Source organism: Zootoca vivipara, chromosome 1, assembly GCF_965207765.1.
Source record: "Zootoca vivipara chromosome 1, rZooViv2.hap1.1, whole genome shotgun sequence".
Taxonomy (NCBI): Eukaryota; Metazoa; Chordata; class Lepidosauria; order Squamata; family Lacertidae; genus Zootoca; species Zootoca vivipara.
The window spans coordinates 1,734,213-1,760,310 of NC_142582.1; the positions used below are offsets into that span (position 1 = coordinate 1,734,213).

The following is a 26,098-nucleotide window of genomic DNA, read 5'->3' on the forward strand; positions in this document are numbered from 1 at the left end:
TCCTTACTTATTCTGGGCTGTATTTCACCTGCTGAATCATCTGCTCCATATTCTTCAGGTCGGGCGTTGTTTTCCTTCTTGGAGAAGACTGAGGCAAAGAAGGCATTGAGGAGTTCTGCCCTTTCTCTGTCCCCTGTTTGCATTTCACCATCTTCTCCTCTGAGTGACCCCACTGTTTCCTTGTTTTTCCTTTTGCTACGGACATACCCATAAAAGCCCTTTTTGTTGCTTTTAACCTCTCTAGTGAGCCTGAGTTCATTCTGTGCTTTAGCTTTTCTGACTTTGTCTCTACACGTGCTGGCTATATGTTTGAATTCCTCTCTGGAGATTTCCCCCCTTTTCCATTTTTTGTACATATCCCTTTTAAATCTTAACTCAGTCAAAAGTTCTTTAGATAGCCAGCCTGGCTTCTTTAGGCACCTTCCATGTTTCCGTCTCATTGGTATTGCCTGAAGTTGTGCTTTTAATATCTCCCTTTTAACAAACTCCCAACCATCATGAACTCCCTTCCCTTTTAGTATTACTGTCCATGGGATTTCACCCAGCGTTTCCCTAAGTTTTCTGAAGTCGGCTTTCTTAAAGTCTAGAATATGGACCTTAGTATGCTTGGTTGCTCCTTTCCACTGGATAATAAACTCCAGAAGAGCATGGTCACTCCCACCTAATGATCCTGCCACTTCTACCCCACTAACCAAGTCATCACTATTGGTTAGGACCAGATCTAAAATGGCTGATCCTCTTGTTGCTTCTCCCACTTTCTGGACAATGAAGTTGTCTGCAAGGCCAGTGAGGAATCTGTTCGACCTTATGCTCTTGGCTGAGTTTGACATCCAACAAATATCAGGATAGTTGAAATCCCCCATTACTACTATCTCACTTCCTTTGGAATGCTTGGCCATCTGTTCCAGGAAGGCATCATCTGTGTCCTCAGTTTGGCTTGGGGATCTATAGTAAACTCCCACAATGAGATCACTGTTGTTTTTCTCTCCCTTAATTTTGACCCAGATACTCTCAATTTGGCTTTGAAGTTTTAAATCCTGGATCTCTTCACAGGTATACATATCCCTAACATATAAAGCTACTCCTCCTCCTTTCCTGTTTGGTCTATTTCTCTTAAATAGATTGTATCCCTCTATTACTACATTCCAGTCATGAGACTCATCCCACCAGGTTTCAGTGATGCCTATTATGTCATATTTAGTTTGCTGTACCAAGAGCTCGAGTTCATCTTGTTTATTTCCCATGCTCTGTGCATTAGTATACAGACATTGAAGACCGTTGATCATTCCCCCATGTCTCTTATTTAAGGATATTTTCATCCCACCACTAGGTCTGCATGCTGCTTGCTCCATTTGGTCCTTGACATTTGGATGATCATCTTCAGCATTTGGATAGTATGTGAATATAAGATTAGAAAGTTTGGAAATAGAATGGGGCATATGATAAGAAAACTGTTTAATGAGATTTTAAAATGAAAATCAGAAAGGGGGGAGGTCGGGGAAGCCTACAAAATAATGTTTATGAAAAATGAATAGCTATATAAGTATTTTTGGTTTTTCTATTTCTTTTTCTTCTTTTTTTAGTGTGTATTATTTTATGTATTAATAATGTTAGGTTGATAGATAGTTGGGTGGACACTCGCCTGTATCTCTTCCTATCATCCTAGAGCCTCTTGGTGGCAGGGGGGGGGTTCTGGGGGGAGGGAGGGAGAGGTGGGGACAAACCCAATTATAAAATTGAACCACCTTCGACTGCTCACTTTTCAGGGGATTCTCTCGTGGCAGGAGGGGGCTCGTGGAGGTTGGGATAGAAGAAGGTGGATAATATATTATGAATGTATATGTTTTTTTTATTATGTAAAATCAATAAAAAATATTTTTTAAAAAATTCCCCAAACCATGTTGTCCAAGTCCTAATAGATGCAACATGCCGATTGTGGACTTCTGCTACTCGAAACTGTCTCCATAAGGTTGTTAAAAAGAGCACTGGAAAAATAATTTGTCTCTGCAGACCTTTATAACTATTTGTCATAAAAGGGTTTTACAGTGTTTATTAGAAAAAGAACAGATTGACCTTAATTTTCCAACATTTGGACAGCTTTCTTTGCAAGTGAAAATTCCTTACCACATTTAATTACTATAAATGAAAACGTTCCATTTAAATGCAGAATATAAATCAGGCATGTGTCCCCTTGTGAGGAATTACTACTTATTGTTGTGTAACTAGAGATGATTGAATTGCTCTCTCCCATTTATTGCACTTGTAATCAACTGGTGCTTGGCAATTTACTACAATCTGTAGAGTTTTATGAATGTGAAAATACCATGGCTTTGGGGGTGGAGGGGTAGGGGTGGGTTTGTTTTTTTTGCATTTTCAGAGGTAACTATTTGCTGCTCTTTTAAAAAATGCCACCAACCTCCCACTTGGTTTCTTACAGGCATCCAATTGGGATTATTGGAGGAGGGCCAGTGCTGGCAGAAGTACACCCTGCTATGGATGAGGAATACAGGGTTGGGGGGGGGCCCTCCACCTAATTGCCTCATTACTGGTCAATGAGAGCAGAAGTCAGCATATGCTGATTTTACCCCACATTTCCCAGGTGATGAGAAAGGAATGTGAACTTATTGTGCTATGTCCTGTCCTAGTAAATTCCAGGGCCCATGAAGCACAGAGGCAGTGAGCTCATAAAAGCTGGGAGGGGTTGCAGATCTAGGCCCACGAGGAGCATGTTGCTTCCCGAGTCCTGCATTTGAAGCTCCCCTCCTCTTTCTTTCTTTTTTTCCAAATAATTTTTATTCATTTTCCAAATACAAAATCACAAAAAGCAAAATGAAAACTCAAAACAAGAAAAAACAAACAAAAAAATACAAAAAGAAAACATAAAAAAGAAAAAAAACATCTCAAATCTTATATTGTTTACTTAACATTGTTGACTTCCTCAATTCCCCCCTCACTGGGTCCATTTTATAATTTGAATTAAGCAGTTTTCATCTTATATCTTAAATTAATCTTAACACATTTTATCATTAAAAATATCATCTATATCTCCACCAATAATTAATCAATTTATCCAAATAAAAAATTATTTTCCCTTCCTTTACCTTCTGTTTCTCCCCTTAGCCTAGAAATTTTTACCAAGAACCTTCCATAAATTTAAATATAAATTCTTATATCATACAAACATTTAAACCCATTATATAAAATTTAACCCCCCCCCTCCCCTGAACTCCGGGTCTCCCGGATTCTTCAGCAAGTTCCATAAGTCATTCCAGTTTCAGACCATAAAAATCAGTCAAGAAAGTTACACCCATTGCTACCCCTCACCCCACTCCCACCCTGTCCCAGCCTACCCACCATTCTTCCTCAATCATCCCCTGGTGCCTCCCTTTCTCAGTTTTTATTCCCTTCTGGATTCTGGATTCTGACCCCAGCATGGATCCTGCCCTCCCTCTCTCACTGGGAGGACATTGCTCCATGCTGTTTCTTTTTGGGGGACTCCTTGGATCAAACAGATGTTCTGTCCCCCCCCCCTCACTGGGGGAACAATGTTCCATGTATCTTCCTCCTTTTTTAAATTCAATTACACTGTCCAAGACTGATGATTGTTTCTCTTGCTTGACTTCGCTCTCTGTTAGAGTTAATCCTTTTTCTCTGTCTTGACAATTCTGATTCCTTTCACGCCATTCTGTATTACTTTCACGCAACAATATATTATTTTGCCGCAATTCATTTCTCAAGTCCAAAAACAATTCCAAAAGTTCCTTCTGAAAGTCCAGGCCATCAGGTGGTGTTGTGGCTACAGGCATCCTGTTCATCTCAGATTTCATGGGAACAGAACAGAGAAGGAAGTTGAGCAGATTGTATTTCCAAAAACATCAGAAACTGAGTTTATGTCCAAACTGGTTATAGTCTCATTTTTTAATTCTTCTTCATGTCTTAAAATTATTGTGTCCATTTATGAAAAGAGCAATTATCAAACATCTTATACACAGCCTTATCTTTTACACTCTCTTCACAATTGACAGTTCTGTCTCAAAGAGATAAACAAATTCCTTTCTATTGTGATGTCATAATGGTGGCTCGCTGCTTCCTCCCGACTTCAGTTTCCAGGGGGATTTTCCCCAGTCCAAATTAAGATTTTTTTGCAGGGATTTTGATAAATTTAATCCTTCTCCCCTTTACCCTGCCTCCGGGGGAAGGTGTTGAGTCCAATCCTTGGTAATTAATAGGTTCCCTTCACTTTTCCGGCTATAGGCAAATTAACTGTGTTACAGTCCTCTCAACAGGGGAGATCGACTTCCTGTTTGTATCTACTCCCGTGGCCATTTCTTTCCAATTACTAAAAATATTTCTTAAATGTCTCCTTTTACTCACGGTATCCAATGTCTTCAATTTTTTTCAATTTTTAGGAAGAACCGATCGCTGTTGCCTGGCAGGATCGCAGCTTCGTGCCTCCGAGATAGCTATGCTCCAATGTGCCGCGTTAGCTCAAAATCCCCTGCTCTCTCGCCACCCAAAAATAGGCTAGCCGAGGGAGGGGGGAGCTTGCTTCTGGCATCTGCTGGATCCACATCCCTGAAATGCTCTATTCGGGATTTCTTCTGGGGGGCCGCTGTGCTGGAGTAGTCCCCCCTTGCCTTGGAAGCACCATGTTCCCCTCAGCTGAGAAGAACAGCGCCTGCCATTGCTGCGCGATCGGCCGGAAGTCGCTCCCCTCCTCTTTCTCCTCTGCCCCCTGTCTCTCCCCCCCCCCCAGCCTTCAGGGAGTGGCAGTAGAGTCATCTCCATCAGAGGGCCTAGTAAATTCTCATCATTCATGTATCGCCTTCTTGTTTTTTTGGAATGGTTTGTTCCCAGAGGTTTGCCTTTCAAGATGCTCAGAGTTTCTAGCAGAGCTTAAAAGTGAATAGGAATGTCGAGGGAGGAGCAAAACAAAAAAATCAACCACCACTAAATTGGATCCGATCTGATCAAACAGAAGGATGGAAGAGGAAGGAAGCAGTGAAGGCAAGTGATACAAAGAGCCTGTCAAGGAAAACCAAGAAGGAACACACAAAGACCAAAGGCAGAGCTTGTTACTAGCAGAGCTGCACAGACTTTTATTAAATACAAACAATGGCAAACACAGCAGGCTCCCAGAGGCTGGAGCTTCCTGAGCTAAGTCCAAAAGTCTGTGGGTGATTCTCTTAAGAATATTTTCAGCAGTTCCTGCTGCATTAAATTTTTCATTTGTCTCCATTTCTATGAAATAATTCTATATTTAAAGGAATATTTTCCTCACCTTGTTCTCTGCTTGGTAACGAAAATGGCTTGCTTTGGCTATGCCTCGCTGGAAGCAGCACAGTCCTTGCAGGAACCCAGGAGGGTCCTGCCTGGTCCACTTCCAACATGAAATGGGAGAAAGTCATGCCACATTCTTAGGACATAGATCCAAACATTTCAAGGATGAGCCAAGGACAATCAGGGTTCAAAGATGGAAGGAATAATTGAATAATTAAAAGAAACAGCTATTTCAAAGCAACCACTGCTCTAGACATCTCAGTCCTACTACAGGTGCTGCAAAAAAAGTAAAATTATAAAAAACCATCTTAGCTAAACTGAACTAAATAAAGACTAGTGAGACCAACCTTCTTCCAAAGTCTTACCAAGGCAAAACCTATATAAAATAATTAGCACTGTACAGCTGAAACACAGACTGGCCTGGAGCATAAATTTAAAATTCAGGAACAAAATCAAAATCACAAAATGCAACTTATAAAGCAACTTATGAGTATGTGCACACATACATATATATTTATTTATATACATATATTTGTTATTAAAGAAAAGTTTCCAAGGAGAAGAGGGGTGTGTGAAGCCGTAATTATACACATTGTAGAAGCTGGGTGAAGAAGAGTCATTGGCTAGAGAGGGTCATGTGATGCAGAATGATGGGTGATTGGCAGAAATTAGAGTGCGCCCATTCCAGTAACCTCAGACGTCAGCCTAGAATAAATAATTGTAAAAAATTAATGGGAGGAAAAGCGGGGAATTGCTTAAAGTTTATGACAAACATAGACATCGAGGACTTCTTGCCATACTCCTGAGGTCTCCTGTTCACATAAATTCAAAAAAAGAGCTTGCTAATGATTCTGACAAGCTAATTTACATTCATATTGCCTGCAATAGCATGGATTTTGTCACACTCATCCTTTTCTCTTAAAAAATAGCAGAGCAAGCAGGGAGACAATTGCGCTCATTTCACACGCTAGCAAGGTTATGCTTAACATTCTACAAGGCAGGACCGAGGAGTGCAAGCTGGATTTCAAAGGGACAGAGGAACCAGAGACAAAATTGCAAACATGCGCTGGATTGTGGAGAAAGCTAGAGAGTTCCAGAAAAACATCTACTTCTGCTTCATTGACTACGTAAAAGCATTTGACTGTGTCGACCACAGCAACCTATGGCAAGTTCTTAAAGAAATGGGAGTGCCTGATCACCTCATCTGTCTCCTGAGAAATCTCTATGTGGGACAAGAAGCTACAGTTAGAACTGGATATGGAACAACTGATTGGTTCAAAATTGGGAAAGGAGTATGACAAGGTTGCATATTGTCTCCCTGCTTATTTAACGTATATGCAGCATTCATCATGCGAAAGGCTGGACTGAATGAATCCCAAACCGGAATTAAGATTGCCGGAAGAAATATCAACAACCTCAGATATGCTGATGACCCAACCTTGATGGCAGAAAGTGAGGAGGAATTAAAGAACCTTTTAATGAGGGTGAAAGAAGAGAGCGCAAAATATGGCCTGAAGCTCAACATCAAAAAAACCAAGATCATGGCCACTGGTCCCATCACCTCCTGGCAAATAGAAGGGGAAGAAATGGAGGCAGTGAGAGATTTTACTTTCTTGGGCTCCTTGATCACTGCAGATGGTGACAGCAGTCACGAAATTAAAAGACGCCTGCTTCTTTGGAGAAAAACAATGACAAACCTAGACAGCATCTTAAGAAGCAGAGACATCACCTTGCCTACAAAGGTCCGTATAGTTAAAGCTATGGTTTTCCCAGTAGTGATGTATGGAAGTGAGAGCTGGACCATAAAGAAGGCTGATCGCCAAAGAAGTGATGCTTTTGAATTATGGTGCTGGAGGAGACTCTTGAGAGTCCCATGGACTGCAAGAAGATCAAACCTATCCATTCTGAACCTACAGAGGGCCTTCTCGGTAGTGGCACCCGCCCTGTGGAACACCCTCCCGCCAGATTTCAAAGAGAAAAGCAACTACCAGACTTTTAGAGGACATCTGAAGGCAGCCCTGTTTAGGGAAGCTTTTAATGTTTAAGAAATTATTGTATTTTAATATTTCTGTTGGAAGCCGCCCAGAGTGGCTGGGGAAACCCAGCTAGATGGGCGGGGTATAAATAAATTATTATTATTTCATTCATACCAGTTTGGCTGCTATTAAAACACATCCTATTTTTTTCAAATAGCAGATAGGATAATTTTTAAAAGTCTGATTAATAATAATAATAATAATAATTTTTATTTATACCCCGCCCTTCCCAGTCAAGACCGGGCTCAGGGCGGCTAACAACAAATAATATCAACACAAATATAAAAGAAAGAATTCAGTTAAAACAACAGAATAATACAATGTTAAAATTCAATTTTAAAATTAAAAATCTACGAATAAGATAAAACCATTATAAATAAAACCTTAGGGGAGGGTAACCGTGGGGTCAGACTGCGTCAGTCCGAAGGCCAAACGAAACAGCTCTGTCTTGCAGGCCCTACGAAATGATGACAAATCCCGCAGGGCCCTAGTCTCCTGAGACAGAGCGTTCCACCAGGTTGGGGCCAGTACTGAGAAGGCCCTGGTCCTGGTCGAGGCCAACCTATTATCATTCTCCTTATTTGCCCTTATTCAGAAAAGTGCCTGATAAGATAAAAAATATATACAGGAAATGTAAATGCAACTCACTTTTTAGGATCAAAACAAGCAATAATATTGCAAAATAAATTATGCATCTCTTTGGGTAGGATTCACCTCATGAACCCTTTCCGCATAAGCCTTGTGAAAGGACTTCTACTTGTGCAGTGAGGCTTCCCCCTGCACCCCCCAAATCGGCTTGGGAGTTAGGAAACCCCAGAACAGCATGCAGGGGAAGAAAAGTTCCTTCTGGCAAGTGGAAATGCTTTTCCAGATGGAAGAATTGTGACATTGAATTACACCCTTTGAATGAGTTAAGAGAGATTCTGACATAGCCAAACTAATTTGTAAGTTATGAACAAGATATCTGGACTGAGAAAGTAGTTGGATTTTTTTTTTAATCGTTTACAGCTATCATTACCAGATTAATAGAATAAGGGGAACAGTCAACAGTTCACTGAATTCCCCAAAACTAGATTGATGGATGATCTCACTTCTTTCTCAGGGACGACTCACACCCCGGCCAGCACCTCTTTAATCTCCTACCTTTGGGCAGGAGATACAGAAGTATAGTCAGCCGCACCAACAGGTTAAATAACAGTTTTTATCCGTGGGCTGTTGGGCTGCCGGATTGAAAAAAATAGTGGTGCAATTGACTTCCGACAAGCACACAGAGTGCGAACAAGACTGAGTGTATTGGGGGGGGGGGCTCATTTAATTTCACTGCACAGGTGGTGTGGTGACAATAAAGGTTTATTATTACATTTGTATTGTGGTCCAATTGGCTACTTTATTTATATCTTGGGTTATGAAAGTGGGGTGAGGGAGGTACTTAGGAAACCTTAGTAAGCAGTTCTCACCTGGCATTGATGAGGTACTGAGCAAGGCTGATGTTTGCTGGGGTTCCTGTGATGGTAATTTGACGTTCTGATGAACCTTCTGTGGCATTGGCGATTTTGATCTGTGCTCCAGACATCTGTCTAATTTCATTGATTTTGGTCCCTTGGCGTCCGATTATGCAGCCTATTAGCTAGAAAAAAAGGCACAGGGGCATTTCTTAATTTGGTCCATTGGTGTTAAAGATTGAGAGTAGTATTGTAGGGCTTGTGAGATATGTCAGGGCCCATGTTTCTGTTTTCAGTACTCTGGAAATGTAATATTCATAAGAGCTCTGCTATATCACTCTCCTGCTGAACTGTGCTTATATCTTGGCAACCTCATCCAAACTGTTCAGGATATAAACAGTCACCACCAGGCCTGTCTATCACCTGCATGACACTTTTCTTGCCACAAATCATGCCCTGCATGTTATGGCGGCAGATGGTGTGAAAAGAGAGACGTGGTGGACTCGGTCAGCTCCATGTCCCCTTCTCCATATACTACAGGATGGTGTTGGTGGCAGTGCCTTGAACAAGGGCCAAAAGGGCCCTCTGTCCCCTCACCTTTCTCTCCAACAGGGCTGTGAGCTGCAGGTGTGGTGTTCTTCCTCAGCCTCAGCCCTTCTGCCCTTTCTCTCCTCCCAGGTGTGCTCAGAATGGAGCAAGGGCTTGTGCTCTGAGCTGAGCACCAGGGGAAAGAAAGGGGCACAGAAAGGTCTACGATTGGCCAGGTCAACAGACGGCCTGGTGCCCCCCTTCCGTAGCGGCAGAGCTGGACGGGGGGCCATAAGCAGGGATGAGAAGGTAACTGATTTTTCGTGCCCACTCACTTTGATTAGCTCCTCCAATCAAAGCCACTAACAAGAACAAATCTTCAGCAATACCAGTAGCTGTCAGTGAACTAAAGTGAGCATGCAAACCTTCTAAGCCATAGCTGCCAAGTTTTCCCTTTTCTCACGAGGAAGCCTATTCAGCATAAGGGAAAATCCCTTAAAAAAATGGATAACTTGGCAGCTATGTTCTAAGCACAGCCATGACTTAAACATTTCAAGTGTGAAAAAGAAGCAGAGAAGAGGCAGCTGGAAAGCAAAACACCAAGGCAAAATCTTAAAAATGGTCAAACAAGCTCAAGCAAAAGACGCTGTCAAACCATAGCTGTCAACTCCCCCCCCCCTTTAAGGGAAATTCCCTTATTCTGAATAGGATTCCTCACGAGAAAAGGGAAAAGTTGACAGCTATGTGCCAAACAGGTGACCCGTCTGAGCAAAAGGAACCACCATCAAAATAAAAGTAGTCTTTAAACACATGAGTGTTAATTGAAATGTTATTCCAGCTATAAACTCAGGATTTTTAACCACCAGGTGTTAAGAAAGATGCACTATAGCTGTGCCCACAATGGGGCACTCAGCCACACCTGGGTTGCTGTTTCTGTGAGCACCTTTGTCACTTTTAATGTTAGGCCTCCAAAATCTATCTCAAGGTTTCCTGTCCACAGCATTTTTGAATTTACTTGCTGCTAAATTGACACCTAAGTAGGTCTGCTAAATGCTGCTGCTCATTTTTGGCTGTCCTTTGGGAAACCCATGAGGAAAATTCCTACGAGCACCACCCCTCCTGTAAAAACAGACAATTTTTGAATTGCTGTGACCTGTCCTGGGGCCATGGTGAAGGAGCAGGAAAGAAATCAACCCAGCAAACAAAAACAAAGAATATATGATAAAGGAAATCCAATCAAGTAGCTGCCTTGAATATCAATGGAACTGAAATTGTCATACACAGCTAGGGATTGAGGAGATACTCAATCCTGTTCATGTTTTAGTTAGAACATTTTAGTTTAGTTATTTTGCACTATCTGAAACAATATGTGAACCAAACCACAGCTTTCCTTTGGAGCTTCTCCTTCTCTGAATTTTGCATTTCCATCCTCCACCTAAGCAATATGTACAAAATGCATATTTTAAGGGAAAATGTGCACAAAAATGCATTTATTAGGGGAAACTGCTTGAAAAATGTGTTTGTTACTGAAACCCTATATACAAGCAGGAGAAGTTTGCAGGAAAAAGGCTGATGAATTTTCACGAGGATTTTTTTATATAAAATTACAAATTGTAGAAATTTGAACAACTGAATTTAAGACTGCAAACATGAGAAACTTAGATAACTCAACACGACAGTTTTGTCTATCCCTATACACAGTGTAAAAAACACACTCCACATGATTCAAGCAGAGAATGTTTTTAAGCTGAATCTCTTTCATCTCTCACCCTCTGCCATACAAAGCTGTGGAGCTGGAGGGTCCACATTTTCAGTTGCCTTGAGACATAAAGGTCTTCTGGACTCCAAGATACACCCTGTTTCTGGAGGAATGAAGCAGCTGTCTGTATCATGACAACTTGCAGTGTTGCTTCTATGTGTGCAAAGTGTTGCCTGCAAGAGCCTGTTAGTGCTTTTCCCAATAGTACCAGATTTTGATTTTCTTCTATTACAAGTGCAATGTAATTTTTAAAAAAGCTTTTTGTAGTGATCTAGCTCAAAGGCAGGACCAGCTATCAAACTCACCACAGAGCATCCTAAGAAACTAGAGCCTGAGAGTAAGAATTTAACCAATGTATCTGAAAGGGGGGGCATAAATCTAAATAATATACAAATAAATCCAACGATGTTTTGACAAACAGCAACTGAAAAAGCTGGTGTAAGTTTAGGCTGCATTATCAAAAATAATGGTTCCACTTGGTTCTGCACTTGTCAGACATCATCAGAATGACAGAGCATGACACCTTAACAAGGATGTAGAAAAATTGGTTCCAAGGATGGCAATGAAGATGCAGGGATATGGGCAGCAAATTCTATGGGGAAAGGTGGAAGGAACTGGGCATTTGTAACATGGATAAAAAAGGTGGGAAGGGACATGAAAGCACACTTCAAATACCCAAAGGGGCTATCACACAGAGGAGGGCATTGATTTGGTTTCTTCTGCCTAGGAGGGCAAAGCTAGATCTAATGGGCTTCTTATCACAGAAGATTAGGCTTCTGTGCAACCTTAGGAGTAACGTCTTATTGGTAAGGACCACTTGACAATGGAACCAATTGCTGGCATGTGTCATTACCATGTCATTACCGAGGAGGCAGACTTAGTCGTTGTCTGAGGACTATCCCTGCCTCCAGGTCTGGTCATGACCGGACGGATATTGGAATAGGCAAGGGATACCCACATGACCTGAAGGTGCTGCTGTGCAATGCCAGGTCGATGATGAATAAGACCACCGCCATTCACGACCTGATTGTGGATGGAGGATTTGACCTGGCATGTGTGACAGAGACCTGGTTGGAGGAAGCCGATGGGCCCGTTCTTGGCGCTGCTTGCCCACCAGGTTTCTCTTATGCACAGCAACCCAGGCCATCTGGGCGGGGAGGGGGGGTTGCAGTGATTTTTAGGAAGTCATTAGTTTGCACCAGGCGTCCTATTGGGAAGACCCAGTTCTCTGAGTGCATGTTCTGGAAGTTGGGCAATAGAGGCAGTACAGGATTCCTTTTGGTGTACCGACCTCCCCGCTGCACCAAGGATTCCCTGCCCGAGCTGCTTCAGGTCGTGTCGGATGTGCTCCTGGAGACACCTAGCTTGGTTGTCTTAGGGGATTTTAACATCCATGCCGACACGACCTTACAAGGAGCCGCTCGGGACTTCGTGGAAAGCATGGCCACCATGGGGCTGTCCCTGAATAAGTCTGGCCCAACTCATAGCCGTGGACATGCCTTGGACTTGGTGTTTACCTCTATGGATGTTGGTGATCTGATATTAAGTAAAAGCGAAACAAAAGAAGTGCCATGGTCAGATCACTTTCTGGTGCAACTGGACTTCTCCGCAACCCTTCCCCTCTGCAGGGAGGTGGGACCGATTCGGATGGTCCGCCCCCGCTACTTAATGGATCCAATTGGCTTCCAAAGAGTGGTAGGGGATGTTTTATCCCATGTCGATGGCCTTTCAGCTGATTCCCTGGTGGCCCGCTGGAATGCGGAGTTAACCAGCGCTATTGACTGTCTGGCTCCGAAGCGCCCTCTCAGATTGCATGGAGCCCGGACAGCCCCGTGGTTTTCCCCGGCGCTGAGGGCGATGAAACAGTCGTTGAGACGGCTAGAGCGCCGGTGGCGGAAAACTCATTTTGAATCAGACCGGACACGGGCTAGAGCTCAACTTCGAGCCTACCAAGTGGCAATGGCGACGGCGAAGAGGACCTTCTTCACCGTCTCCATCGCATCTGCAGAAAACAGCAGCAGGAGACTCTTCCAGGTGGTTCGCAATTTAGCGGAACCACCTGCTCCATCCGGGCCCAGTACGGGCCACATGATCTCCTGCAATGATTTTGCAAAGTTTTTTGCAGATAAAGTCGCTCAGATTCGGGAAGAGGTAGACTCCACCGTGGGAGCAGGGCCGGGGCGGGGGAGTGCTAGAGTCCTGTCTAGTCAAGTTTTGTGGGATCAATTTCAATCTGTTACCTCCGAGGATGTGGACAGGCTGCTTAGACGAATGAAACCAACCACCTGTCTCCTCGATCCTTGCCCATCCTGGCTTATAAAAGCTAGCCAGGAAGGGCTGGGCGATGGGCTTCGCGGGTTGGTAAATGCTTCTCTCCATGAGGGAGCCTTCCCAGACCCGCTGAAAGAGGCGGTTATTAAACCGCTTCTTAAAAAACCATCTTTAGATCCGGCCAATATGGCCAACTATCGCCCAGTCTCAAATCTTCCATTCTTGGGTAAGGTGATTGAGCGAGTGGTTGCGGAACAACTCCAGGCACGCCTGGAAGAAGCGGACCATTTGGATCCCTTCCAGTCAGGATTCAGGCCTCATCATGCGACTGAAACTGCCTTGGTCGCACTGGTCGATGATCTCCGGCGGGCTAGGGACAAAGGTAAGAGCTGTTTCCTTGTTCTGCTGGATCTCTCAGCGGCTTTTGACACCATCGACCATAACATCCTTCTGGACCGTCTAGAGGGCTTGGGAGCTGGGGGCACTGTCATGCAGTGGTTCCGCTCCTTCCTCCTGGGCCATGTTCAGAAAGTGGTGGTGGGGGATGAGTGTTCTGACCCCTGGGCTCTCACTTGTGGGGTGCCTCAGGGTTCTGTCCTCTCCCCCATGCTTTTTAACATCTATATGCAGCCGCTGGGAGAGATCATCAGGGGGTTTGGGCTGGGTGTCCATCAGTATGCTGATGATACCCAGCTCTACCTCTCTTTTAAATCAGAACCAGTGAAGGCGGTGAAGGTCCTGTGTGAGTGCTTGGAGGCGGTTGGAGGATGGATGGCGGCTAACAGATTGAGATTGAATCCTGACAAGACAGAAGTACTGTTTGTGGGGGACAGGAGGCGGGCGGGTGTGGAGGGCTCTCTGGTCCTGAATGGGGTAACTGTGCCCCTGAAAGACCAGGTGCGCAGCCTGGGAGTCATTTTAGACTCACAGCTGTCCATGGAGGCACAGGTCAACTCCGTGTCCAGGGCAGCTGTTTATCAGCTCCATCTGGTACGCAGGCTGAGTCCCTACCTGCCCACTGACTGTCTCTCCAGAGTGGTGCATGCTCTAGTTATCTCTCGCTTGGACTACTGCAATGCGCTCTACGTGGGGCTACCTTTGAAGGTGACCCGGAAACTACAACTAATCCAGAATGCGGCAGCTAGACTGGTGACTGGGAGCGGCCGCCGAGATCACGTAACACCGGTCCTAAAAGACCTACATTGGCTCCCAGTACGTTTCCGAGCACAATTCAAAGTGTTGGTGTTGACCTTTAAAGCCCTAAACGGCCTCGGTCCGGTATACCTGAAGGAGCGTCTCCACCCCCATCGTTCTGCCCGGACACTGAGGTCCAGCTCCGAGGGCCTTCTGGCGGTTCCCTCATTACGAGAAGCCAAGTTACAGGGAACCAGGCAGAGGGCCTTCTCGGTAGTGGCACCCACCCTGTGGAATGCCCTCCCACTAGAGGTCAAAGAGAACAATTACCAGACCTTTAGAAGGCATCTCAAGGCAGCCCTGTTTAGGGAAGCTTTTAATGTTTGATGGATTTCTGTATTTTAGAATTTCTGTTTTTTTGGAAGCTGCCCAGAGTGGCTGGGGGAACCCGGCCAGATGGGCGGGGTATATAATAATTATTATTATTATTATTATTATTATTATTATTATTATTATTATGTGTGTGTGTGTGTGCTAGAGGTCTTCATACAGAGGTTTGACACTCATCTGCTGGGAATACACCACATCTGGATTTTCTGGTTCAAGTGGAAGCTTGGTCCACAGGCCTCTCTCCAACTCTACGATTCTATAGTTCTATGAACCATGTAAGAATATAGAAAGATGTGCAAGCTTGTGCCCTATCAGCCAGAAAGCAACAAGATATTTGGGGATAAATCTAACAGAATCCACAATGACAGGACCTTGGAAGCAAATGGCAAAGAGAATATTGTGCCTTTCATACTCCCAAAAGGAACTGCTTCCATAACTCCATGGGTGCATTTCTATGGAATCTTATTGAGGAACAGGTAACAATGAACATGGCTTGCATATTGAAAATAATGCATATTCATGCCTATTATCTGTCCAGAACACGAAGTCACAGTATACTCAACGTGAGAATGGGGCAACACTCATAAGCATCCTCATAAGCACTTCATCTGTGAAGTCTTGGAGAATATGCTATAAGAGGAGCTGTAATCAAAACATATAACACAAGGCGTTCTGGAAACGGCCCACAGTATATTGCTGTCTATATAATTTAAGTTAGTAGAAAGAAAAATAGGTCTTTTAAATGGTAGATTTCCTGAAGTCTTGTTCTGTATGATCAGAGGCAGATCATTTAGGGAGTCAGACTGGATTACAGATTCAGAAGACGCTCCTGGTCCTAGAGAGAAGATCCCATTCATTGTTGTTGAGGATAAAACCACTTTAAGACACCAGAATTAATAATGATTTGCTGTTCAAAAAGCCAAAAGTCTTTGTCTCATTCAAATATACTATGTTGGCTTCTAAATTTCAGGTTGCATGCCAAGCTCAAAAATCAATGGCATAGGCAACTAAACTAAACTAAACTAAACTGAAACACTCAAATCAGAATTCCTCCATCACCTTTTCCTCCTCAGCCACATTATTTGTTCACCTTCAGATGCAGATATGCATTTTTAGAAACCTGCTTAAATATTTTTGTTAAGGTTTTATTGAACGTGGAACAGAAGTGTTGATGTAATTGTGAAAGAGTGTGTTCCTGCACATACATTAATTGAAACCAGAGCTCCCTTTGCTGTCATTTGCATAATGGATAAACAGTGCAAACCATCCATACATGAGGTTTTAATGGTGGCTGTTGGGTTGGCATGACATGGCAAAGTCATGCTGTCTCTGTAGGGGAGGACTGTCATGGCTTGCCCCGGGGAATGAATGAACAAACCTGGGAAAGAGTTTTGGTTGCCTACCTTCAGGGAAGATGAATTCAAACAAATTAAATATAACTGAGATTAATTTTCAAGAGTATGTTCATGCCAACATTTCTGTGCTCAATGGGGGAGAATTAATGTTTGTTGCTAAGCAAATTGCCCCCACAAATTAAAAGCATACCAGGAACAATAATGTCTTTCAATTCAACCAACACTAACAGTACATTTTGGCTCTAGAAATCTCATAAGAAAAGTACAAAGAAGGGGAGACTCTGAAGGACCTATGCCTGTTTAAAATAGGAACTTTTTAATCTTTGCAGGGTCCTCCAATGAGCCCGGATAAATTGATAGGAAGCTCACAACTGCAAATAAGAGAGAGCTACATCCTATCTTGGTTATTATAGCATTTATATTGTACCTTTTCTCCAAGTCAGTAGATACAAAACCACTATTTCATGAGCTGGAAACGCATGTTCAGAAACTTCAGTCAGAACTTTTCACTGTCTTTTTCTAAAACGCACTCCACCATGGTTTCCAGACCTGGGGTCTCCAATGTGGTGCACATGGTGGGGGCACTGTACCCCCAGAAACCACTCTTGGTGTCCACCAAGGCTCTCTGTCCCTCCAGGCAGAGAGATAGCTTGTTATGGGGGGGTGTACGTCCCCCCTCTGTGTTTTATTTGATTTTTTTTAAGGTGGAGGTATTTTGTCTGCTTGGGACAGGGGGCTATTATAACTCTTCTTTCTTCTGTGAAATAAGTGTTTTGTGGTGCTCACAGCAGTTTTTTAGATTTTCAAATGTGCTGCTGCCCTGGGTCCAAAACATTTGGGAACTCCTGTTCTAAACCATACTCATAAAGTGTGTAATGAGCACAACTGGAGTGGACTGGAAGGAAAGTCAATTTACATTTCTGTGCTCTGAAATAAGTCACAATAAATATATAGCCAGCATGAAAACCTTTCTAAACTGCATCAAATGTAGAATTTCTGCAGGGGCTATTTGAAAAGGAGTACTATATGTGTTCTGTTCTATATGTGAGATGTTGAGGCATCTCAAGGCAGCCCTGTTTAGGGAAGCTTTTAATGTTTGATGGATTTCTGTATTTTAATGTTTGATGGATTTCTGTATTTTAGAATTTCTGTTTTGTTGGAAGCCGCCCAGAGTGGCTGGGGGAACCCGGCCAGATGGGCGGGGTATAAATAATAAATTATTATTATTATTATTATTATTATTATTATTATTATTATTATTATTTCGCATAAACTGTCAAACTGGTTTTTAAAAATGGGGGAGGAATCACTTGCTTTTTATCTAGAAACAAATGGGATATTTACATGAACAACAAGTCAACAAAGCACAACCTTTCCTGTTAGAATACAGTACCCAGATAATAACAAAGGGAGCCACGGTCCCTCGCACTTCCCACTTCTCTCCCACCGTTTTCCAGCTCGGTTCGAATTGCACTGCTTTGATTACCACTCAGCACAGAGGTCAGGATCAGAATGGGCAAGAAAAACAATTCCCTTTTCATCCCATAAGGCAACTTGTGAAACACCTGCTAGAAAGGGTCAGAAAACGGTGTCGTCCTCTAGAGATGTCAGGCCCATTTCCTAAGGACTAGACTACTGAAGAAAGGTTGCCAAGGCAATCCCCCTCCCCAATTCTTTATTCCACCCCTTTCAGTTTCGTAACTGTACTTTGATAAAAGACTTTGAAATGATATGCCTGGAATTAATGCCTGGGCTTTGCTAAATGTCCTAGATGTCACTTGTAGAGAAACATGTTTTAAAAATGGAATGGAGAGCATTGAGATGCGATACTCACATCATTGGGAATGGTGAGTTCATGAGTACTGGCCGGGGGACTGGCATCCAAACCTGAGCATATGCAAGGGAAAATGGTTACAGCTTGAAGAGACAGCACTGCAAAGCGTCTGGTATTTCACCAAAATAGCAGACCTGCACCAGGGCCAGAGGGTAAGGAAGGAACACGTTTTGGCAAAGTAACAAGGAAAGCACTTTACTAATACGACTAACCTAGAGCTCCTGGAATCAATTCTCTCTTAACCTACCCATTTGGTTCTAATACAAATCATTACAAACTCCATAGGTACCATATCCTCACCTCACCTTGCTTCCATTTCAGGATCAAAGATAAAACCGTTCCTTAACAGTTGACTCAAAAAGTTGCTGTTAATCAATAGAGCAAAAATACAGCCAGCACCTTGTGGTACCTTGGAGTTAGTGTTGGGGAGAACATGTCCAGGCCACGGTGCAATGTGCCACAGAAGTCCATTTTGTAAAGCACATTCAGTCTCTCCACCCAGACTTTTTTGGTTGCCAAATATAAACAAATTGGTTCCCACATTGCGACTCACTTTGCATTGATGCCCATGACAAGTATGGAACATATCTTGACACCAAACCCAATATAAGGACAGAGTTTTATTGCAGATGTACTCCAGAGGTAAGTAGTGTGGAGGTCAAAGGTATAACCGGGGGGGGGGGGGTTAGAAGCAAAATTTCCTGCCATATTGACAGCTACGAGCAAGTAAGAATGTAAGAAGAGGCCCATTACCCATCTTGTCCAGCATCCTGTTCTCACAGTGGCCAACCAGATGCCCATTATGGAGAACCAGTAAGCAGGGTCCCTCTCCCCTCCTGTGGTTTCCAGCAAATGATATTCAGAAGCACGGGACTGGATGGCCCTTGTGGTCTCTTCCAACTCTATGATTCCAGCTGTAATAGCCTATATTGTTTCAATTTCTAATTAAAAGTCCAAGGTCCATCATCATCATCAATTCCACAGTAGATGAACGCTTTAGCCTGATGATGGCATTAATCAGGTTTAAGCAGTACAAACAGGAAAGAATTTTTGAGCTGACAACATGACCACTCGCTGAAACAGGGAGTGTTCATTAATTGGTGCAGTTCAGGCAACACAGCGAAATTCTGGCTTACCCAGACTGCGCAAATGTGTTGACTGTCCAGCTCCGCTCCCCACCCCCAGTCCAAAGCTAAAGTTTGTCTTAGCTTATCATCAGACCCTGGGATTGTGGTCAAGCTCTTTCCCACTGTAGCTACTGTATTTTGCCACCTCTATTAGTCTTTATTATTGCATTTATTTCTTGCAGGAATAGGTCACAAGACAGAGATTTCTGCTTTGAAATCTATGACTAAAATATATATTGATCTGCTCCTTTAATTTCTATGATGTCATCTCAAAAAAACAGTCTACCTACCCTTACATGTAATGCTATATATATTGAATATGTTGTGCCCAATTTGAAACCACAGCATTCTATTTTGGAAAAGTCAAAGAACTGTGAAAACTTTCACAAAGTAACTTGCTACATCTCAAATTGCCCCATATGCAAAATGGCCTCTCACTCACAGAACAGCTGTTTGCCACCTCCACTACAGCAAGAAAAGTGAAACTAAATTCCCCTTACATGATCTGTAGCACAAGTGAATGCCTGAGAAGCACTATACAGCCTGCTGTGAATTTTTGGTCTTTTGAGCAAGAATTTGCATAACAAGGCTAGCCAATGTTTTCCTTTCACTCAAAGTTCTTAGTATCCAACCCAATGACTTGAAGAATGGAAACATGTTCCTGACCACCTCAGTCATAATGATTCACTCTTTATACAAGGGGCTGCTCGGGACTTTGTTGAAAGCATGGCCTCCATGGGGCTGTCCCTGAATAAGTCTGGCCCAACTCATAGCTGCGGACATGCCTTGGACCTGGTGTTCACCTCTATGGATGTGGGTGATCTGACACTAAGTAAACGCGAAACAAAAGAAGTGCCATGGTCAGATCACTTCCTGGTGCAACTGGACTTCTGCCCTCTGCAGGGAGGTGGGACCGATTCGGGTGGTCCGCCCACCCCTGCCACTTAATGGATCCAAATGGTTTCCAGAGAGTGGTAGGGGATGCTTTATCCCATGTTGATGGCCTTTCAGCTGATTCCCTGGTGGCTTGCTGGAATTTGCTGCCAAAGAGTGTGGTGGAGTCTCCATCTTTGGAGGTCTTTAAGCGGAGGCTTGACAGCCATCTGTCAGGAATGCTTTGATGGTGTTTCCTGCTTGGCAGGGGGTTGGACTGGACGGCCCTTGTGGTCTCTTCCAACTCTATGATTCTATTATTCTAACCAGGGCTATTGACTGCCTTGCTACGAAGCGCCCTCTCCGATTGCATGGAGCCTGGACAGCCCCGTGGTTTTCCCCGGAGCTGAGGGTGATGAAACAAAAGCTGAGATGGCTAGAGCACCGGTGACGGACAACTCATTCTGAATCTGACTGGACATGGGTCAAGCCTACCAAGTGGCGATAGCGACAGTGAAGAAGACCTTCTTCACTGCCTCTATTGCATCTGCAGAAAACAGCAACAGGAGACTGTTTCAGGTGGTTTGCAATTTAATGGAACCACCTGCACCGGCCCCAAGATCTGCTGCAATGATTTTGCAAAGGTTTTTTGCAGATAAAGTTGCTCAGATTCGGAAGGAGGTAGACGCCACCATGAGAGCAGGGCCGGGGTGGGAGAGTGCTAGAGTCCTGTCTAGTCAAGTTGTATAAGATCAATTCCAATCTGTTACCTCTGAGGATGTGGACAGGCTGCTTGGACAAGTGAAAACAACCACCTGTCTCCTTGATCCTTGCCCATCCTGGCTTATAAAAGCTAGCCGGGAAAGGCTGGGCGATGGGCTCCGCAGGTTGGTGAATGCTTCTCTCTGTGAGGGAGCCTTCTCAGACCCGCTGAAAGAGGTGGTTATTAAACCACTTCTTAAAAAGAAAAAACTTTAGACCTGGCCAATATGGCCAACTATCACCCTGTCTCAAATCTTTCATTCTTGGGCAAGGTGATTGAGTGGGTGGTTGCCGAACAACTCCAGGCACGCCTGGAAGAAGCGGACCATTTGGATCCCTTCCAGTCAGGATTCAGGCCTCATCATGGGACTGAAACTGCCTTGGTCGCACTGGTCGATGATCTCTGGCGGGCTAGGGACAAAGGTGAGAGCTGTTTCCTAGTTCTGCTGGACCTCTCAGTGGCCTTTGACACCATCAACCATGACATCCTTTTGGACTGTCTAGAGGGGCTGGGAGCTGAGGGCACTGTCATACAGTGGTTCCGCTCCTTCCTCCTGGGCCGTGTTCAGAAAGTGGTGATAGGGGATGAGTGTTCAGACCCCTGGGCTCTCACTTGTGGGGTGCCTCAGGGTTCTGTCCTCTCCCCCATGCTTTTTAACATCTACATGAAGCTGCTGGGAGAAATCATCAGGGGGTTTGGGCTGGGTGTTCATCAATATGCGGATGATACCCAGGTCTACCTCTCTTTTAAATCGGAACCAGTGAAGGTGGTGAAGGTCCTGTGTAAGTGCCTGGAGGCGATTGAATGGCGGCTAACAGATTGAGGTTGAATCCTGACAAGACAGAAGTACTGTTTTGGGGGGACAGGAGGTGTGGTCCTGGTCCTGAATGGGGTAACTGTGCCTCAGAAGGATTCACAGCTGTCTATGGAGGCGCAGGTCAATTCTGTGTCCAGGGCAGCTTTCTACCAGCTCCATCTGGTACGTAGGCTAAGACCCTACCTGCCCGTGGACTGTCTTGCCAGATTGGTGCATGCTCTAGTTATCTCCCGCTTGGACTACTGCAATGCGCTCTATGTGGGGCTGCCTTTGAAGGTGATCCAGAAACTACAATTAATCCAGAATGCGGCAGCTAGACTGGTGACTGGGAGTGGCCGCCAAGACCATATAACACCGGTCTTGAAAGACCTACATTGGCTCCCAGTACGTTTCCGAGTACAATTCAAAGTGTTGATGCTGACCTTTAAAGCCCTAAATGGCCTTGGTCCAGTATACCTGAAGGAGGATCTCCACCCCCATCGTTCTGCCCGGACATTGAGGTCCAGCTCCGAGGGCCTTCTGGCAGTTCCCTTATTGTGAGAAGTGAAGTTACAGGGAACCAGCCAGAGGGGCACCCGCCCTGTGGAACGCCCTCCCATCAGATGTCAAAGAAATAAACAACTGTCAGACTTTTAGAAGACATCTGAAGGCAGCCCTCTTTAGGGAAGCTTTTAATATTTGATTAATTATTGTATTTTAATATTTTGTTAGAAGCCACCCAGAGTGGCTGGGGAAATCCAGCCAGATGGGCAGGGTATAAATATCACCATCACCATTGTTGTTGTTGTTGTTGTTGTTGTTGTTGTTGTTGTTGTTACTACTACTATTGTATCAGGTCTGAAAGCAACGTGTCAAGTGGAGGGTTGCTGTTCAATGTATAAAAGCCCAAAGCACACTAAGGTACACAGAACTAGTTGCATGAGTTTTGGATCCTGGCCAGTTTCACAGGTTGACTGAAAACAAAAAGCAGGAGGAGCCAAAATCCTGTTCTTATACAGAGCAATTATTCTGTAAAAGAGGAGACATTTCAGTTCTGCAATTTCATTTTATCCCAGTGTTATTCTAAAAAAAGGGGGGGGGATTCAGTGTATACAATTATAGCTTAAGCAGTTCATATTGTGTTATACTAACATATTAATGCCACTGAGAGTCAAACTATGTCAGCATAACTTGAGCAGTCAATTTGTAAGTGGCTACAAAAATGGTAGAATCCAATTGAAAAAATATTTATAAATGCAAATAGTACCCTGTGTATTTGCCTATAGCCTTTGTTTTACCTGATGATTGGCCCATCAGATTTTGAGCTTCTTCGGAGGAATGTAAGGGCAGCTTTTCTCCTGAAGAGCAAAGAAGAAACAGATTTAATGTTTTTTTGCCTTCAAGGAGATAAGCAATGTCACTTCATCTAGGAAGCTCAAAATATGATGAACAAAATGGCAGAGCACACATTTTGTGATTGCCCAAATGAAATGAAGATATATTAAATAGATACACGTAACACATGGAATGTAGTATCTACTAATTGAGTGTTCCGTTGAAATGATTTCACTTTACTTAATAATTTACTAACATTTGTGAGGCACAATAGCACCTACTAATTTTCTGTCAGAAGCCCTTACAGTCTTCGCCATGCTTTGAATAAAGGGTTTATCCACTAGAGTAACGGCTCCCTCTCAGTATTTCTCATGAAAGCATGAGCTTCACCTGCTAAACATTAATTAACAATGAATTCATGTCTTTGAATACATGAATGAAACAGTGACCAGTGACCAAAACCATGACAGAGAATCAGGAGGAATTTGCATCCTCTCAACTTTCGATGCCCCCATAAACAAAGTGCTGTTGGCCACATGGATGTCTTGCAGCAGACAAAATTAGCAGGTGGCTTGCAGACGTAGCACGCATAGCCTGTCTATTTCTTAGCAAGGTAAAGAGCAAGGTAGATAAAAATGTCCATGAATGGATTGAACTCATACCCACAATGAAGAAAAACTGGATTATTATTCTAGTGCTTTAACATATCTCAAACTGATACTTGCAACTTTGGTTACAGATCCTATTTTTTTAAATAAAAAAAACCATTAAACAAATTGAGCTTAGAAAGAAAGAGAAACTGCATAGGTAAGAAGAGAAGGAAATCTGTAAAGGGTATTTGGGTACGTACCAGGGAAAGCAGGGGTGGTCTGTCCAAGGGGAGTAAAGGGGGTTTGCTGCATAGCCAACTGGTGGAGCTTGGTCAACTGCTGAGGGGTAGGAGGGACATTAGAACTAAGAAGGTTATTGTTATAGAATACAAGTCACACCAAAAACTAAGAACAAAATTATAATTAAAAGGAGGAAAAAAAACCAGGAAGCCATGTGGAAACATGGCAAACACAGCTTTAACAGAAGGACTTGGCCTGGGTAAATACAGTAATGCCCAAATCTGTGGCAGTTGTGCTCGATCAGGGTCTGAAATACAGCAGCCTAGTTTTGGTGTTTCTATCCCTGTAGCTAAAACAACTAAATAAAATTCTGCCTTGCATCTTCTGGAACAAAACTGAGAAAAATCTGGACCACCAAGAGTGCATCACATAAAGCACTTCCAGCAGCACATTGGGCACCTTAGCAGAGGGACTAACTCTGCTCCTGAACTGGCGCTGGGAATTGGTGCCCAAGGCAGGAAGTGTTCTAGGAACCAAAGCAGGAATGCAGGTTTCAGAAGTATGTAGGCCAGGGGAAAAGTCCAATGTGTGTGTGTTTGGCCAAAATAGGTATGTATTTCAGACCCCGTTCATCCCTTGTTGTGCACAGAGACTTCTAAGAGCCCCTTAATAAAGCGCTCATAAAGAGGAATGCATCTTGTGGGGGATCTCTGCTAATACCCAAGAAGGAAAATAATGGCAAAGCACGTCCACTTTCAAAATTTTGCTGTGCAGGCTCGGGGAGTAATACAATTCCTCAGGGGTAGGCAATGTGGTGCACTCCAGGTCTTGTTGGACTCCCAACTCCCATCAGCCCCAGCCAACCCGGCCAGTGCTCAGGGATGCAGTCCAGCAACATCTGAAGGGCACCCCATTGGCACCCCTGCTTTAGATGGCATAGGAGCAACCAATCAGCCAAGCCAGTCAGGCCAGCCCCCTGGAATGCAAGGCATGGGGAGCTTATAATTTCAATTCTGGGCAAAAATGACTGGAAACCTCTTGCTCCTGCAGCATAATGGAGGGAAGGGGTGCAGGGAAGTCTGACATTGGTTTGGTAATAGTCAGGGTGGAGCATTGAAGGCAGAACACCTGGGAGGCTATTCAAGAAGACAGGTAGGAAGGTAAAGGGGAGTTTGTAAAAGAGAGCTTTCAATCCATTGTCAGAGTTGGCAAGCGAAACACCAGAAGAAAATGGCATGCAAATTATCTCCACTTTTAAAGAAGCTCACAGATAGAAATCAGAACCTAAAGTTACTAATAATACTTTTCAAATGAAACTCAAAGCAAGTATCACCCTCAAAAGTCTGGCATGTATTGAAATTTACCCGTAAGAAATGCATCTTTCAGAGCAAATTATCGATGTTCCTAAGGTCAGAGGCAGCATGATTCCCACACAGTTATACTGAAAGGAGGCAGTGAACCATTTTTCCTGTTGCACCATCCTTGTCCAGTTTGCATGGTTTCTGCTCATAACAGTTTGATTTCTTGTCCATTTCCGCTACCTTTCTTCATTTAGGCTTATCCTACACCTCATGCAGCCACACTAATTCTGGTAGTAAGAACAGTAGATTTAATAAAAAGGTCTGTGTGAATATATGAAAAGGGAAATTATAGAGATTTCAACGCTATAGAGAGGGTTTCCTTTGAAAGTCTTCTTTCTGTCTCCTAGGAGAGACATAGCATTTCCTGATCAGTGTAATTTCTTTGTCTTGCTCAACCCACCGGGTGGCACATTCATCTACATTTTCTAGCCACTTTACCAGGTGTGGCTTTTATTCAGTGCAGTGGAAATAATTTTGAAAGAAAATAGGGTCATTCATTTGTAAATCCAAAATACCTTTTAACATAAGGGGTTCAATCCAGAATTAAATATGGTGAAAACTGAACTTCCCTTAACAGCCCCTTGAAAATGTTCCACCAAGAGTAGAGAGGAATGGAGCAGCTATAGCATAAGGCCTGAGGGGGAAGATGGACCCTCCTCCAAAATTGCAGGGGGGGGGGAGAGGCTCCTTCCACAAGAAGAACAGTTATAAGACAGATTTTTTAAAAAACACTAGATAACGGCAATCAGCTAAACTCCTTTAATCAGTTGGTAATTCGAATGCAAAACAATTTTGAAATAAGGGTTGGTGTATAAAATCTCAGTGCAAAATCTCATTATATTGATGCTTCTGTGATAAACCAAGTAATTGATATAACACACTAGGCTATTTTAGAACCTTGGGGCTATAAAGTAAACCTTCACTGGAAAAAAATGGTTAAGTTGAACACTGTTAATAGAAGATTAGGAAATAAATGTATGCAAT

The 26,098-nt window shown here is 43.5% G+C and overlaps 1 protein-coding gene across 8 annotated transcripts in view; it reads right to left on the reverse strand.

Annotated features, from left to right (window-relative positions):
- Positions 1–3,357: 3,357 nt before the first annotated feature.
- The window catches only part of PCBP3 (poly(rC) binding protein 3), a 91,942-nt gene continuing 69,201 nt past the window's right edge, over positions 3,358–26,098 (reverse strand). For 3 of the 8 annotated variants that reach the window (XM_088662749.1, XM_088662591.1, XM_088662529.1), the window contains 5 exons: positions 23,774–23,852; positions 22,887–22,946; positions 18,030–18,082; positions 8,774–8,943; positions 3,358–5,985 (listed from right to left, as the gene is read on the reverse strand). In XM_088662749.1, coding sequence (XP_088518875.1) covers positions 5,949–5,985; positions 8,774–8,943; positions 18,030–18,082; positions 22,887–22,946; positions 23,774–23,852 — 399 coding nt within the window. In that variant the 3' untranslated portion in view covers positions 3,358–5,948. The remainder of the gene's footprint in view (positions 5,986–8,773; positions 8,944–18,029; positions 18,083–22,886; positions 22,947–23,773; positions 23,853–26,098) is intronic. The other 5 variants (XM_088662785.1, XM_088662632.1, XM_088662836.1 and 2 more) reach the window with 3 other exon arrangements.